The 16,075-nt window shown below is 29.6% G+C and overlaps 1 protein-coding gene across 1 annotated transcript; it reads right to left on the bottom strand.

Annotated features, from left to right (window-relative positions):
* Positions 1 to 442: 442 nt before the first annotated feature.
* Positions 443 to 16,075, bottom strand: LOC122499807 (sodium/potassium-transporting ATPase subunit beta-2-like). The gene is made up of 5 exons (XM_043608327.1): positions 15,662 to 16,075; positions 9,366 to 9,626; positions 5,563 to 5,738; positions 840 to 1,119; positions 443 to 743 (listed from the first exon to the last, which is right to left on the bottom strand). The coding sequence occupies exons 1-5, from the start codon at positions 15,798 to 15,800 to the stop codon at positions 640 to 642; spliced, it is 960 nt and encodes a 319-aa protein (XP_043464262.1). The 5' UTR covers positions 15,801 to 16,075; the 3' UTR covers positions 443 to 639.

Genomic DNA, 16,075 nt, shown 5'->3' with positions numbered 1-16,075 from the left:
TATCTTAAATCTTCATTTTTTATTCATTGTTGATAAAAAATTTAAAGTCAGATACTTTTACCTATATAATGAGAAAAACTTTTACTTTATTAGCAATCAACAAGTGTAATTCGTTATTTTAATGAAAATTAACAATATGTTTTTACAACATTTTTACAGTATTTCTATACTTTAATAGCATGTATTATTGCATTTATACTCTTCAAAATAGGTTTGAAGGATAAATATTTTTATTTTGCGATCTAAAGTTTCTAAAATGATAATAGTCAAGTTTACGAATCCGTCGGACCTATTTTTTATTATAAAGACCACCTTCGAATTCTTTTTTGTTTATAGGGAAATATAGTTTACATGGTGTGAGTAATATCTATGTACAAACGCGTATGCATTCAAAAAATTCGTATACTGAAGCTATAGTCATTAAGAACTTGTCAAAGAAGAAACTTATTCTTCAACTTAATCGCTTATAAATAATGAAGTTTAAAAAGTTTTCAAATAAATAACAGAAAAATCGTAGATGGTGAGGTCAACAAGCATGTTAAAAAATATTCCGAAGTCATAGTTGTTTCACAAAAACTATATGAAAAACTTTTTACAAAGCTGTTGTTAATATAATGTTGCAGAAACATCAACGTTTGCTTAATCTACCATTAATTCAAAATGCACAGATCCACGTCTTTCAAATCTGTCGTGGAATATGTTTCTCGCCCAAGCTTTGCACTCAATGTTGATCAAAACTCCATCTATAAAATATTATTAAAAAGTTTCAATAATAAGATTATATACCTTAATGAAATGGCTGACTTTATCCCCTTGTCGCTTAATATACTATTACTTACACTTTGGTTTCTCAAAAAAGACAGCAACGAGTGGACTCAAATATCCTTTTGTGTTTGTGAATGGGAAATAAAAGCCAGGGAAGCCTCTTCGTGGTATATATTGAATCGGTCCAATGTTTTCAACATCAGCTGGATTTTCACCCTCACATGAAACCCAAATAGTATCCACAGATTTAGGGTTTCTAGATTTTTCATTTAAAATGTGCATTTTTAGGTCATCTGGCATGTTAGTGGGCAATTTCTCCGTATCGTTAAAATATTCTGGTAGCCAGCCAAAAATCTGTGGAAAAATGTATCTATTGGTAAAAATAATATATGTGCATCCTTTAAGACAGACATATTTATTTTAATAATGTTGATGATTTTAACCATCACTTGGAGTCAATTTAAAAAGAATAGAAGTAAGAAAAGAAAACTATGCTTAACGTTTTAACGGCGTTCATTCAGGTACTGATTGACAGAGTTCAAATAGTTCTGGCAACCAGTACTGGTCTAGTATATTGCGTCCTACAGGACGCAAACTCAATACGCATACCTCATATCTACGCAAACTCAGAAGAGATTTCTCGTATATTGATCTGTCGCTTGTACGTATTTTAATATCAGCCGTCAATACTTAACTATTCCGATCATTGGGAGTGGAGGAACATCATCTGACAGTACTCGACAACGGTCTCGATTAAACTTCAATTAACTCATTCTGATCAATTGCATCTGCTTAACGCTTTAGTTATTTAATTTATCACCTAGTCAACTTGGCGACTCATTCACAACTGCTTAACGATGTTTAAAATCATTGCTCAGCAGAATATAAAAAAATCAAATCTACAGAAGTCTGTATCATTCATTCTTACAAGAATGTGAAGATCTCAATCACATAGCTCGTGTTCCATCATCGTGGTGTACTCAGGGATCAAAGGACTTCAACAAGATTATGAGTTGTTTTCCTTGAATCTTGCTCAACCAAGAAAAATTTAGGCAGGTTCGATCCTATTGCAATTGTAAAAATGGTATCTAAACTGATTCAGAAAGAAAGATATATATTAGTAGCAGGAATCAAGCAAAAATATTTTGCGAAGTTCAGGCTACCTATTCTGTTTTGGAAATTATAAACAACTTAGATGGGAAATCTCGCCTTTTAATCATCTCAGCTCACAGAAGGAAACAAAAAGGGAGTAATACTCCTTTCGATTGTATTGATCTTACATTTAAAAAAAATCTTTTCCTAAAACAATTTTTATATACAGCGTTGCCTTTCACGTCTCAACTAACATTCTTCAACCAAAAAGGTGCCATAATTGCTAATCATTTGGCCATATAATCATTCAATGCCAGTCATCTAGGCCCGTTTGTGAATTCTGCGGATAATTTCATGAGTCCAACGATTGTGATAATCAATCCTCCAATAATTAATGTTTCAACTGTTCAGGAAATCATAAATCCTCTTCAAATCGCTGTCCAGTTTATCACTATGCATATTTAGTAATGAAAGAAAGATTCTTATGTAATCTTAATAGAGACGAAGCTATTAACAAACTCCTTCAAAAAGGCATTTCCATGTTCAAACAATCTGATCAATTAATGGTGGCCCCTAAATCACCAACTCCTACACACAGTTTCTCTCACTTAATGTCACCAAGAGGAAATCCTCAACAGATTAAACAAAATCCTTTAACATTGACATTTGAGAAAATGACATCAGACAATGTAAACAATCCGAACAGTTGCTTTAGCAGCATCTCTTAAGAATCTTTCCCTAGTAATCTTCAAAGTGAAATAGAAATAAGTTTCATCGCTCAAAATTTAATTACAAGTTAAGTTATGTAAAAACTTTTCCCACAAAGTAAAATGCACTCAGCAATTGGTAAAGCTGATTTCAAATGCTGAACATGGAACGCACGCAGCGTTTTCAACAAAAATTACAATGTGAAACTTTTATTCTTCACCACAATGTGGGTCTCCTGGGTATCACGGAGACCTGGCTATCCGAAAAATCTTAATTTAGTATTAAGGGATTTAATTGTATCAGATGCGACTGTAATAACCCTTTACCTTGAGGTAGCACGGCTATCCTCCTCAGAAATCAATATATTTTCGACAAGATTGACCTGGATGGTCCGTGGTTGGACTTTTTGCAGGTAGTATGCATCAGAATAAATTCAATATTTGGCTACTTACACGTTATTTCAATGTACAGTAGTGTTCAATGAAGCCTTCCTCGGATGACCGTGTTGCACTCATATACTCCCATAAGTGCAACACGATCATCCGAGGAAGGCTTCATTGAACACTATTGTACATCCCTCCCAATGCCAAAATTTTTTTAGAATTTATAACAGGTTTGTAACGGAAATCTGAAAAATATATTTCAACGGGAAATACAATTTTATCATACGTTAGCCAAAAAGCAAAGAAAACTATTGGGTAACCGACGCGAGTGAAAAAGAAACAAAAATTTCTAGCGTAGACTTACTTCAAAGTACAGCTTATTTTACAAAACATGATTAAGGGACAGGTTCCACCACATCAAATTAAGCGAAACTTCGATACAATACACTGTGTTCAGTACTCCGGAGGTACAGTCCGAGTATTTAAAAATGCTATTTGGGCTTGTAAATCCTTCGTCTTATTTTTAGAGATACTTGAGTATAATTTTCCACGAATTCCTTCCCAAAGATTTACTTCTTATGTAATTAGACGACTTTTTAATCGCTACAAAAACGTTAAAATAAAACTTCGAGAATTTTCGGGAAATGTTAAGGCTTATGGTTGACAATGGATTGCGGTTGAGAATCGACAAATGTGTTTTCGGTGTAACTAAAATAGAATATCTTGGATATGTAATCAGAAGATCAAACCGAGTCACGACCATGTTAAAGCTTTGTTAACAAATTTTATCCTGCGAAGTGTGAAATAAGTGACAAAATTCTTGGGTTTAGTTAAGCTAGCATTAAAAAAATAAATAAATACACGAATTCAACGATGGCCTTACGAGCTGCAAGTTTATTTTCAAATCGAGCACAGACCATCAGACCGAATGCCTCACGTTGATGCCTTGAGCAGAGAAATATATGTTATCGAACAGCTTACATTTGTACAAGAATTAACGTACAAACAACTGTCTGATCCTGCGTTAAAAGAGACCCGAGATTCTCTCGAAATTGGTAAAAACGATAAATACGAAACTCCTAATGGATTATTGTTTCGAAAGTGGAAGGGTGATGTATTATTCTATGTACCAGAAAGAATGACCAATATGCTCCACTGAAAAATACTCCTCTAGGGTACAAACATGTTTTACTAATTATTGACGGATATGCCAAATTTGTTGTATTCTATCCCGTAGGTAAAGTCGCGGATTTCAGAGAATCAATTAATAAATTAAAAGACTATTTTCACCACTATGGAAAATCGTGATTCCCAGTTTCTGGCAGAGGGACATGTTCCACTTAGGAGGAATTCTCTGAATTCGTTCAATCTTATGGTGTGAAACATGTCAAAATAGCAGTAGGAACCCCAAGGCCCAATAGCCAAGCAAAAAGGGTTTTCATTACTTCTTTTGATTTTAAAACAAATCCATTTTAATTTATCGTAAGTTTCAACTCAGATTCGTAATTATTCAGTCAAGAAACATTAGAAAAACTTTTGTTAAACATTAAATTTTTTAGTATAACGCCCAACATGTTTTATCGGCTATTTTGAATTTAGTGCATCTGACCTCAGATTCATATTGAGCAACTTGAAAAATGTTGGAATACTGAGTTTCAGAATTATTTACATAATTTTTCAGGATTTCGACCGCCATATTGGATCGGCCATTTTGAATTTTAAAAGCAGATTCTTATGGCGGTATCAAAGTCAATGCCATTTTCCCATTGAAGCTCAATGTAAAAATCCAATCCACTTTGACACCCCTTAACGAGTAATGCGTTAGTCCCAAAACATACCTTTTTCAGTCTTCCTGAAATTTATTTGTTTAAAATGTTGCAATTTCAATGTTTATTACTTTAAAAAATACGAAAATAATCAAAAAGTTTTCACGGCACAGACGACATTTTGAATTTTGGAAATGCGGCAAGGGTTTTAAATTCTGTGATACTTGAAACTTCACGTAACGAAGTTGCATTAATTGTTATTAAAAATTGACTTGCTTACAGAATTTTGACGCCTCTTACTACGTTTTGCTCCACTGTGATATAACTTGTTTACATGACATTTTAAGTAGTATTGTACAACACATGAAATATTTTTACGAATTAATTTATTACAACTATTATACGTATCTAATGACTCTTTTTAACAGACATTTAATCATTATGTATCTGTTTTTCATTAAAAAATTTTCATTAATTTTTTAATATTAAATACTTTGTGATATGTAAATACATATGTATAAAAAACTACTGAATTCCCATAAGACATATTTTTAAAACCTCTATCAAAAGGCGCTTGCACACTTCAAAATTTTTGGGTGAGCACCGAATTTTCATGGCCTTGAAACTTACGTCACTAAATATGATTGGCTCAACAAAAAGTTGCGTGAAAATGTACTTTTATCAGAGCCAATCATATTTAGTGATGTTAGTTTCAAGGCTGTGAAAATTCGGTGTTCGCCCAAAAATTTGGAAGTGTGCAAGCGCCTTAACAGTGGTTTAAGATTCATTAAATTGGTAATGTTAATTCTATTTCTGATAGAACATCCTTAAAAAATTATGATACATACCTTATTGAGCTTCAAGAAAATACACGGAGCTGATTTGTGATAATTATAGCTGTTGGCTTTTGTGCAAGGTGTCCATGTTTTTACGTCAACATCACAAACTTTTCCGGGTGGTGGAGGTCTACCATAATCACAAGTTATTCTTTGATCTGCTCCAGTGGATAGACTTTTGTCATAACCTGTCATCAAAATATATTTCTGTTACATTATTATGATAAATGTCGCTTCTTGAGAATACTGGAAAAAATAATTGTAAAGTAGTGCTACAGTCACCAGGCCGATTCACAAAAAGAATCGTAAAAGTGAACACGTAAACTTTACATGAGAAACAAGAGGAAAAAAATATTTCTTATTTACTCTTATTCTTATGATTTACACTGTAAGAAATAGGACTCTAACTTTACACGAATGAGATTGAAAAGAAATATCAATTTCACATAATGTGAATGCATGCATTTAATTGGAATAAAGTTTTTAATCCTTCCAATTAAATGAAAGTATTAACTTCTAGAGATTAAAACAATATAATTTTTAATCATTCGGTGTAAAGTTGGAGTCCAATTTTAAAAAAGCGTGCCTACACAGCACCGAAGATTTCCTGTGTTCGCTTTTCTTATAATTATCAAAATATGCCCTGCTGGAAGTAAATAGATAGAAACCTTTTCTCTTTTAATCCCTTTCTATTGCTAATATAGAAAGAGATATGAATAATGTATAACTTTTAATCTCCTACCTATACTTCTTTATGCCTTTCTATTCCTACCTTTATCAACTTGTTCGCTATTTCTTTTAATCACCTTTTTTGAATAACTTTTAATAGCCATTTTAAACCCTTCTATCTCTTTTTATATACAATCTTATTACAACTTTTTGTTATCCCTTTCAATCACCTTTTCTCTATTACTTTTAAAATCCTGTCTATTTCCTTGTATCTCTTTCAATGTTAGACCTTATAGACACTATTCTTTATACCTATTAATAACCTATTCTCAATACCTTTTAATAACCTGTCTATAAACTTCTATCTCTTTTTATGACAGAAGTTCTTGATACTCTTCTTTCTCCACATTTATAACCTATTCTTAATAACTATTGATATCCTATTTATACCCTTCCATCGCTTTTTATGTAGGATCTTATTAACACTTATTTATTACCATTATTCCCATTATTGAGATAGAAAAAGATAGAAATGCGAGACTGCAAAACTATAAACCTTTTTTATTTCTTTTTATCATTCTTCTTTTCCGAATGTTATTCTTTTAATCTTCTTTCAATCCCATATTCTATCTCCTATTACTTTATTTAGAAGAGATAGGGATAGTTAAGAATATGGGGATTTGAGGAGATATAATAAGATTATCTCTTCTAATCTACTATAGTATATCCCTTTCTATATACATACTCATAAACTTATACGCGCATGCGTCGATCTTCCCAGCTGTTATGTGTCATGGCGTCGGGTCAGTAGATCCGTAGATCAGAAAGCGTGTGTTATGCACTGTGCGATTGTACGTTTTTGTTTGAGTTTATAACTTCCATATTTTTATAGTTTATTGTAAATATATTTAACCAATAAATGTTTATCAGTAATAGACAACCAAAATTAGTTTTAAACTCACAAAGCATCGAAACTTTTCTAAAAATGTATTAAAGATTTACTTGCAAATTTTTTATAGTTAATCGTAATGAATTAAAACAACACGCCGATTAAGAAACTCAATTAACAACAATAGAGAAAGTTTTTAATTGAAATTAATCGATTTCTTCTATAAGGGGTATCTCCTTTTTTACTTTCCTTTGGATTAGAAAGGATGTGAAAATGGATAGAGGAAGACAGAAATGTATGAATAGAAAGAGATTAAAAAGTTCTATCTTCTTTAATTCACCACTTTGCATCCCCAATTTTTTATCTCTTTCTATATATTTTTTTCTATATATTTCTATATCTAAAACTGTATATAAAGAGATTAGAAGGGATAAAAAGATATATAAATATAAAGTTATAGAAAGAGATAAAAAAATTGTATCTCTTTTAAGTATTCATTTTGCATCTCCAAACTATTATATTTTCTAATCTTTTTTTATCCCCTTTTTTTAATCTCTTTGTATCTCTTTACTTCCAGCAGGGTGATTTTATTGATTTTTTTAATTGATTTTGACACTTCTGCATGATCATATGTTATCAAATTTACATCGTAATTCGTTTATTTTATAGTTTAAAAATATTTAATTACTCTCACAACACCAGGATATCCCAGGAACGTCCTAGGATGTCCTGAATATTCCGATGCTATTACCTGATCACAATTGAAATATCGGTAAATATTTGTGCGGGGATACGGTGACACTAAAAAATTCAAATCTGGGGACTTTATATATTGGGAAACACGTACATGAAGAAATGTAAGGAGGGACAATGACATTTTATTTTAGATAATTTTTTTGTGATGATAGTATATGTATACTTACCTCTAAGTGCTCTGTGAGTTTCAAAATGGGATCTGCATAATTTTCCGAGAAATAAATAAAAATGTTCAATACTGTGGGTCACATTTCTAGCTTTGCGTGAAAAAAACGAGCATCTGTAGCAAGATCTTGGGATCGAGCAATATTCGTATTATATAAAACTAAAAATATGACCCATAGCATTAAACATTATTTATTTATTTCTCGGTAAAGTTTTGCAGATCCCATTTTACAGATCACAGAGCACTTAGAGGTAAGTATATACCACCACCACACAATAAATTATCAAAAATAAAGGTGGAGTTTTTTCAAAAATGGAAAATAAAATTTTTTTCTTTAATATCGACAAAGTAGCGAATAAATTATCTTTCAAATTTTTTTTAGTGGAAAGTGTGTCTTTTTATTGACAGTTTAAGCGTTTTTAGAACATTGTACGTTCTTAAGCCGTTATGTAGCGGACATGAAACGTTCTAAAAACGTTTTAGGAACGTTTCTAGAACAAAGACGTTTCCGTCCCCAGAGGGAAGACTGTTACCTGATTTTTTAAAATACTGTATCTTTTCCGGTACAGTATGGGTTTCCTCACGTTCTTTATACTCTTGGTTAATTGAGCCCTTGGATTCTATAACAGCCGCTGCGCGCGGTCCGGAAGGGATAATACCAGTCAGGTAGCAGTGAGCGTCTCTGAGTGGCTTGCTGCTACCTGACTGGTATTATCCCTTTCGGACTGCGCGCAGCGGCTGTTATAGAATCCAGGGGCTCAATTTCACTTGAACTTGGATTAAAATCAGGTATCTCGAACAGAAATTGACCAAAACGATTTTCGGACAGCTGGTACCACTAACTTTTTTAACAGACTGGTCGGGACCGGTACCGTCGCATTTTTAAAAGTGGTGGTAACTTTTAAGCGTCGTCTGGGTTAAAATAACCCAGTGTAATTACAATTAGATATTCATAAGCAATTAGGGGTCGTCCATAAATTACGTAAGTCACTTTTTTGGAAAATTTGACCGCCCACCCCTCTTTGTAAGAATTTTTACATACATGAGCGCCATTTTTTCTACGGTTCGTAAGATTTAACAGACTCACTCCTCCCCCAAAATGTCTTACGTAATTTATGGACGACCCCTTATTTTAAAATTACAACTGCTTTAATTATTAAAAAATTATTATTTTCTAATAATTAAAGCAGTTGTAATTTTAAAATAATTGGTTATGAATATCTAATTGTAAGATAAAAAATTAAACTTATACAAACTATTAAATTTCAATTTCATACACTACATATAGAATGCTGACTAACATATTTCTGAAATGTAAAGTGTTTTCTACTTTACCCTCAAGGAATTTGTTTAGCGCTTTTGTCCAGTGACCATAGTTGCCTTGGTCGGTTGCTTTGTACCAGATTAACGTACTCTCAACGTTACTGTCAGGTGGCATAGGACGGAATCCAAGTCCTGGATTGTTACCAATAAGCGATTTTTCTCTTTGCCACTTAGGTTGATTCGGATCCAATGTTTGATAAAAGACTGCTAGCATGGCACCGAAGAAGCCACTTAGCACGGCGTAGAATATAACGTAGAACAATAGGATTTTTGCTAAAAAAATATTAACAATATAACAATGTTAATAATGTTTTATACTTAACGGTTTTATAAATATATATATTTTAAATAAAACTTAGGTTAAACTGAAAGACAATAAAATAGACTTCTAAATATAAGTAGAATATTAAAAACTTGATATTAATTTATAAATGATTAAAATCTTTTAATATTCTGTTCGTTTTAAAAATCAAAAAATTCTCCAGATCACAAATCTCATCATTTTTAGCTGTACGGTAGGGTGCAAAGGTGCCTTCTTAGTTTGAACGTGTCACACTCATATGTTTCCATGGAAACAATGGAAACATATGAGTGCAACACGTTCAAACTAGGAAGGCGTCTTTGCACTCTACTGTACTACAATAAAGCTCTTTTACAAAAATTTAATTTTCAAAATTTTCAAAATGGTGGTTCATAGAAATGAATCAGATCAATGTATGCAATGTTTTATCGAAATCAAATTTTCAAAATCAAAATGGCGGATTCAATATGGCGGACTCATTTTTAAATTTGATCAAATTCACACACTAAAAAAAAAGTTTTACTTTCAGCCTATTTTTGAGGCTGAATTTAAGATGTAAACCGAGTCAGTCCCGTTAAACAAGGACAGACTTATGTAAAATACATGGGCTGAATTTAAGGTGTAAACGGAGTCAGACTTTTTTTCCTGTGCACTTGAAACTTGTTTCTCGTGTGTCTTCGGGGTCGCTGATTACGAATATGAAGTCAGTTTTTAAAAATTTAAAATGGCGGATCCAATATGTCGGACTTATTTTCTAAACTGATAAAAATTCACTTGAAACTTCTTTCTCGGGGGTTTTTGAAGTCGCTGATTACTAATATAAAGTTAAATTTTTAAAATACAAAATGGCTGATCCAATATGGTGGAAATTTTTTTAAATAATAATCGAAATCGCTTGAAACTTTAAATTCAATTAGTTCAAAAAAATTCGTCTACCATATTGGATCCGCCATTTTGAATTATGAAAAACTAACTGGGACCCCAAAAAAACACGAGTAACAAGTTTGAAGCAAATCTGTTCGATATTTAAAAAAATAAGTCCGCCATATTGGTTCCGACATTTTGAATTTTTAAAAACTAACCTAAGAGTCGTAATCAGCGACCCCAAAAACTGTCTAGACATGATCCTCAAAGTATTCTATGTTATTGGTTAGACACAATTACATTTATTGTAAAAAACGTTTTTTTAAAGTTTATTTATTTATAACATTTTCTTTTTTCAACAAAAATATATTTTTTTCTTTGTTATAGAAAAGGAATATATAGTTTTGTCATTGAAGCAAATGATATAGTGCTTTGAGAAATGCAAAAAAGTGGAGAAAAAAGGATGACACTCTGGAGTGTTACTATGCCGCAAAAGGTTAAAATGATTCTATATATGGACGTTAAATAAGGTTAATTTCTTCGGAAAATATAAAGAAATTAAAGAAATCACTGAAAATGGAATTTTTGTTAAATATCTTATTGAAAAATAAACATTTTTTTGTCGTAAAGGTGTCATTTTTTTAGAATTTTATCAGTTTATTGAAAATATAAAGGAGAAAATTTTAGTTATTATATTTTTCAAGTTAAAAGTTATTGAATAGTCATAAAAAAGTAGGGATCAATGTTGGCAAAGTTGGCTAAAAACGTTGTGAACAATTTTTCCATACTCAGTCAATACTTGATGCCGAGGCTTGTCTGAACTTTGCTCTCTAAATCTCAATTAGTAGTTTCCTACTAATTAAATAGTGCAGATTCGTTTACCAATTAAATAACAGTAACAGCTTTTACTAATTTTTAGTAGTTTTATACTACCTAATTTCTAATATAAAACTACTAATTCATTAGTAAGTAGGCTTACTAATTTGAAATAGTATAAAATACAACTTACTAATTGAATCAGTAATTTTGTACTATGCTAGTAAATAGTAGTTTTTTAATAAAAATTAGTCAAAACTGTTACAAATTCAAATTGGTAATTAGTAAACGAATACGCACTATTTCATTAGTATAGAAAAATACTAAAGAGAGACAAAAATTCTGTGCAGTGACAGCACTAATTGTCAAGGCTCGGCTGGACTACGGCACTGCATTTCTCGTCGGGAAGGAGTTTTCTCGTCAAGTCTTCACCGGTATGTAAAAAAGTTCTTGAAACAGCGGCGGCGATATTTTTTTCTAACATAGGTAGATATATATACAATAACAATATATGTATGTTATATAAAAATTCTATAATCAAATAATAAAGTTTTTTTATTAAAAAGTTAATGTATATCTGTTAAAAACACTTGAATTATAAAGTATCATTCTGTTTTATTTATAATATTTCTTGACGCGATTTCACTTATTGTTAGTAAACCCAGATAAGTATAAGAGACCAATTATGAATTGTAGACTAATTGACCTGAAAAGATGTACAATTGGAATAAATGATATTGAGGGTTATTTCATTTTAAAAGTAGTAATAAAGTCAAATTTATTTATTATAATTTTTTATGATTTAAATATTATTCTTAGTTTTAAGCAATAAATAGATTTCAGATTTAAATACACACAACACCGAAATAATTTAAATTTTTGAATAGTTCATTATTAAAAATATTTATTGTAGCATATATTATTTATATTTAATTATAATTATTATATTATATTCCATTAAATAATAATTAATTAAATAAATAATCTCATATCAGCTCACATGTCAGACTTGCTGTCATGTACCTAAAAGTAGAGTAGCAAAAAATTTTGCTAGTTTTAATAGCAAAAAAAATGTTTACGCCTAGAAAATATTTTTTACAATTTTTGCATTTTTTGCTTGAATTTTCATTTGAATTTAAAGTTTATTTTATATTGCAAACAATTTTTTATAAATTGAGGTTATTTTATATCTGTTTACATTTATTGCTCTTCAAATGTCTTTGATCAATAACTAAAATTTTTGCCAATAAAAAAATTTACTTTGTTTAAAACAATAATTTAATTCGTTGTAAATTAATCGTAACATTTATAAATTATGTATTCAGGTTAACATATAATATTTTTAAGTCAATTATTAATATTTTTTACACTCGATAAATTCAAAAATAAATTCAAATATAAAAAAAATTGTAAGTTAACTACTTATTAAACATAAAGAATTTAAAATATAACTGTCCCAAGTTTCATGGAAAATACGCCTTAAATATTTTCTGATGTTACTTGCACCATTTTCTCCTAACTCTAATTTACTTAGCTTATTGATTATTTTTTACTGGAGAGGGGTTCTCAATACTGATAGAACTGAGTTAGTTTATAACTTTCAGCATGTACTGCTCTCAAAACAGTAAGAAAAATTTATAAAATACATTTCAAATGTTTCTTAAATTAATTTATTATTTAATTGTAAATATTATAATTAATTATTATTATTGTTATTATTATTATTGTAGATATAATTTAAAAATAATAATACTGTTTAATAATACGAAAATTCTATACTGAATTTCGCAAAAATAGATGAGCTCGGACGCACGTACTAATACCAGTCGAGTACCAATGAACGCCACTGAGCTATTCACTGCTACTTGACCGGTATTAGCGCGTGCATCCAAGCGTATAGCAAAAATAAAAAAAAATTGTAATGCTTCCTTCATGAGCATTGAATTTTATTTACTTTTAATAAGAAAGAGATTTATTACACAAAATTTAATAAAATTTTATAAACAAGATATATATTTCACATCATTTAAATTTAAACAATTCAAACTTTAAATTCTAAAATTTTTGAATCTTTTAAACCAAATTTTTTTTTGCAGAAAGTTTGCAGATACTATGTAGGGTTTTTTAATACTTTATTCTGCTAACATCTTTATTTCTAGATCTATAATGTCTTAAAGTTGTATAAAAGTCCTTATTTCTAACATCAATTTTTTTAAAAATTTCAAAATACTTCATAAGATTTGGCAGGAGTTGTAGTATTGGTAAAATTGTAATACTGTTACAATAAACCTTTAACATTTCACATTTATAAATCCTATTAATTTCTTTGGGGTTAAATTGGCCCAAAAATAAAGCGTTTTTATGGTTTCTTGAGAAAAATGGGCATAAAAAATTTTAAAGACATTAAAAAAATTGTTTTCTAGTTTAATTGTTTAGAATAAATCCTTATGATGAGAATTCCGATTGAATCTTTAATTTATGTAAAACAGGTTACGAAGAAACTATCTCAATAAAAATGGTGTCTATCTGAAAGACGCCACCTACAGCTACGAATATGAACTAAAAATACTTAAAAAATTTTTTTTTTAATTATCCTCTTGAAGTATATAAATATACATGACCTTAATGGCATTATGTTAATTTGGTTAAATATTAAATTACTTTTGAAATAAGTTTATAAATATTAAAGTATTGTGAATAAATTAGAAATAATAATTTTAACGGAAATAATGCAAGTTAAGGTGAAAGACATCTGAAATGTTAACCCATTGAAATTTACGTTTTAAATGATGTTAATTTTTGGTGCATTTTTTGTGATCAAAATATATTATTATATAAAATTGAACAAGAAAATTTTTTTATTTATTTTAGAATTATCATTTTTAGAAAAAATAAATTTTTTTTAAAATCCATACAATTATTCGGAACCATGAAAAAATTGTTAATTACAAATAATAAAAGTTGTACAAGAAATTGAAATTTGAAAGAATGCACTATTGGTATTTTCACTAATTAAAATTTTCAACTGCACTCCATCACATTATATAAAAAAAAGTTTTGTGTGACCAATTTAAAAATTTTTTAGAAAAATTTTATTTTTTTTGGAAAAATTAAAATATTTTTAAGTCTATATACGAATGATTGTTCAAAACCATAAAAAAACCTAATAAAACATAGTTAAAGATAAAAAATAATAGAAATTGTAGAAAAAAGTTCAAATTTAAATTTTTCTATAATTTAGGGTTTCAATATCAAATTTGTAAAGTAGCAAAGTTTTTTCATAATTTTCGTCAAAAAAAGTCGATGAATTGACATTCTTTACTTCCATAAAGTCTCTTTCCTAAAATAATTTTTTTGATATTTTATTAAAGTATTAACTCCAATTAGTTTGTTTAAATGATTAATTGTTGTTCATTTTTGAAAATGATTAATTCTTAAAATTTACACTAATATTTAATTTGAACTTAATTAAAATGTAAAAAGTTAACATATAATCTGTTATAAAAACTTATGTTTTGTAAACTTATGTTATGTAAAATTAACGATTTTTTGTAGTATTAAATACCTCGGTCGGTACTATGTGAATGTAAATTAAGGAAAATTTTATAAAACATTCGAATTATTTAAAAAAACATTGATGAGAACTAAAAATCAATGTCTCAAGCCCCCTTATACAGGAAGAATTAATGTATTGCCCTAATTTTTTACTTTTTCACAAAAAATATTTGTATTTCAAATCAATTTTTGAGACTGAATTCATTACGTAAATGGAGATACCCTCCCTAGATAGGAAAAAAATTTAAGTGCAATAAGTTGACTAAATCTCAGATATAAACTATTCAAGACTGTTTTTACTGTACAGATTGAGAAAACTTATATATAAATGTATTATATACATATATTCGAACTAATATAAGAATAAAAGAATAATCGATTTTACATGATTAAGTTATTTTACATTTTACAATATACAGAATATCAACAGTATTCTAGCTTTTTACATAAATAAATACTTTAAATTATTAAAAAACTAAAAACTATATTTGTTGAGAACAAAATGTCTGATTCTTTTTTATTTTGAATCTCAAAATCGATAGTACGTACACCATTCTACACCATTAGAAAGCACCCCAGATTTTATATTTAAAAAATAGTAAATTAATTTCTTCTCAACTTAAAATATAAATAATCATCTTAAAATTTTGACTTATATATTATAAGTACCTAGAAAGTATCCTAAAAAGTAATGTCTGCCTTTATTGCAGTACACCTACAAAAGTGAGTTAAAAGGTATAGAGCATCTTATGTAAGAATATAAAAATCTTACCCCAACTGGAGCCAGTGCGACCCATAAATTGTCCTGTTTCCGAATTCCAAAGAAATAATCGGATACCCTCCCATTTCCCCAGCTTTGGTGGCCGTTGATAATATTGCTCCTGCTTTTTGCCGTCCATAGTTTTCTCCATCAGATTAGAACTTTTTTTTCAAATACAAATTAATAAAGATGGTTTTTTAAAATTACTGTTCGCTTATATGTTCTGTTAAATAGTTAAGGGAAATTTATTTATAATAAAATTTCGCGAGCGAGTAACACAAAGTGCAAACTTTTCGTTATTTCACCTAGAATCCGTTTTCACCATCACCACTCAACGTTATCGTATAGCCAAGGGATGAATATTGAGCGATCCAACTTCTCGGCCCAGCTACGACCCTTGCGACTCTTCAATACTGCGCAAGCTTC

The sequence above is a fragment of the Leptopilina heterotoma genome, unplaced genomic scaffold, assembly GCF_015476425.1.
Source record: "Leptopilina heterotoma isolate Lh14 unplaced genomic scaffold, ASM1547642v1 Lhet_177, whole genome shotgun sequence".
Lineage (NCBI taxonomy): Eukaryota > Metazoa > Arthropoda > Insecta > Hymenoptera > Figitidae > Leptopilina > Leptopilina heterotoma.
Note: the sequence above shows the minus strand (reverse complement) of the source record. Positions and strands in the feature narration are given on the sequence as shown.

Coding starts and splice junctions, on each gene's coding strand:
- LOC122499807 (XM_043608327.1), bottom strand. CDS start 15,800: ATGGAGAAAACTATGGACGGCAAAAAGCAGGAGCAATATTATCAACGG. Junction 9,627..15,661: donor TCGCACTGGCTCCAGTTGGG/GTAAGATTTTTA, acceptor ATATTTTTTTAG/CAAAAATCCTATTGTTCTAC. Junction 744..839: donor CTTTTTTGAGAAACCAAAGT/GTAAGTAATAGT, acceptor AATATTTTATAG/ATGGAGTTTTGATCAACATT.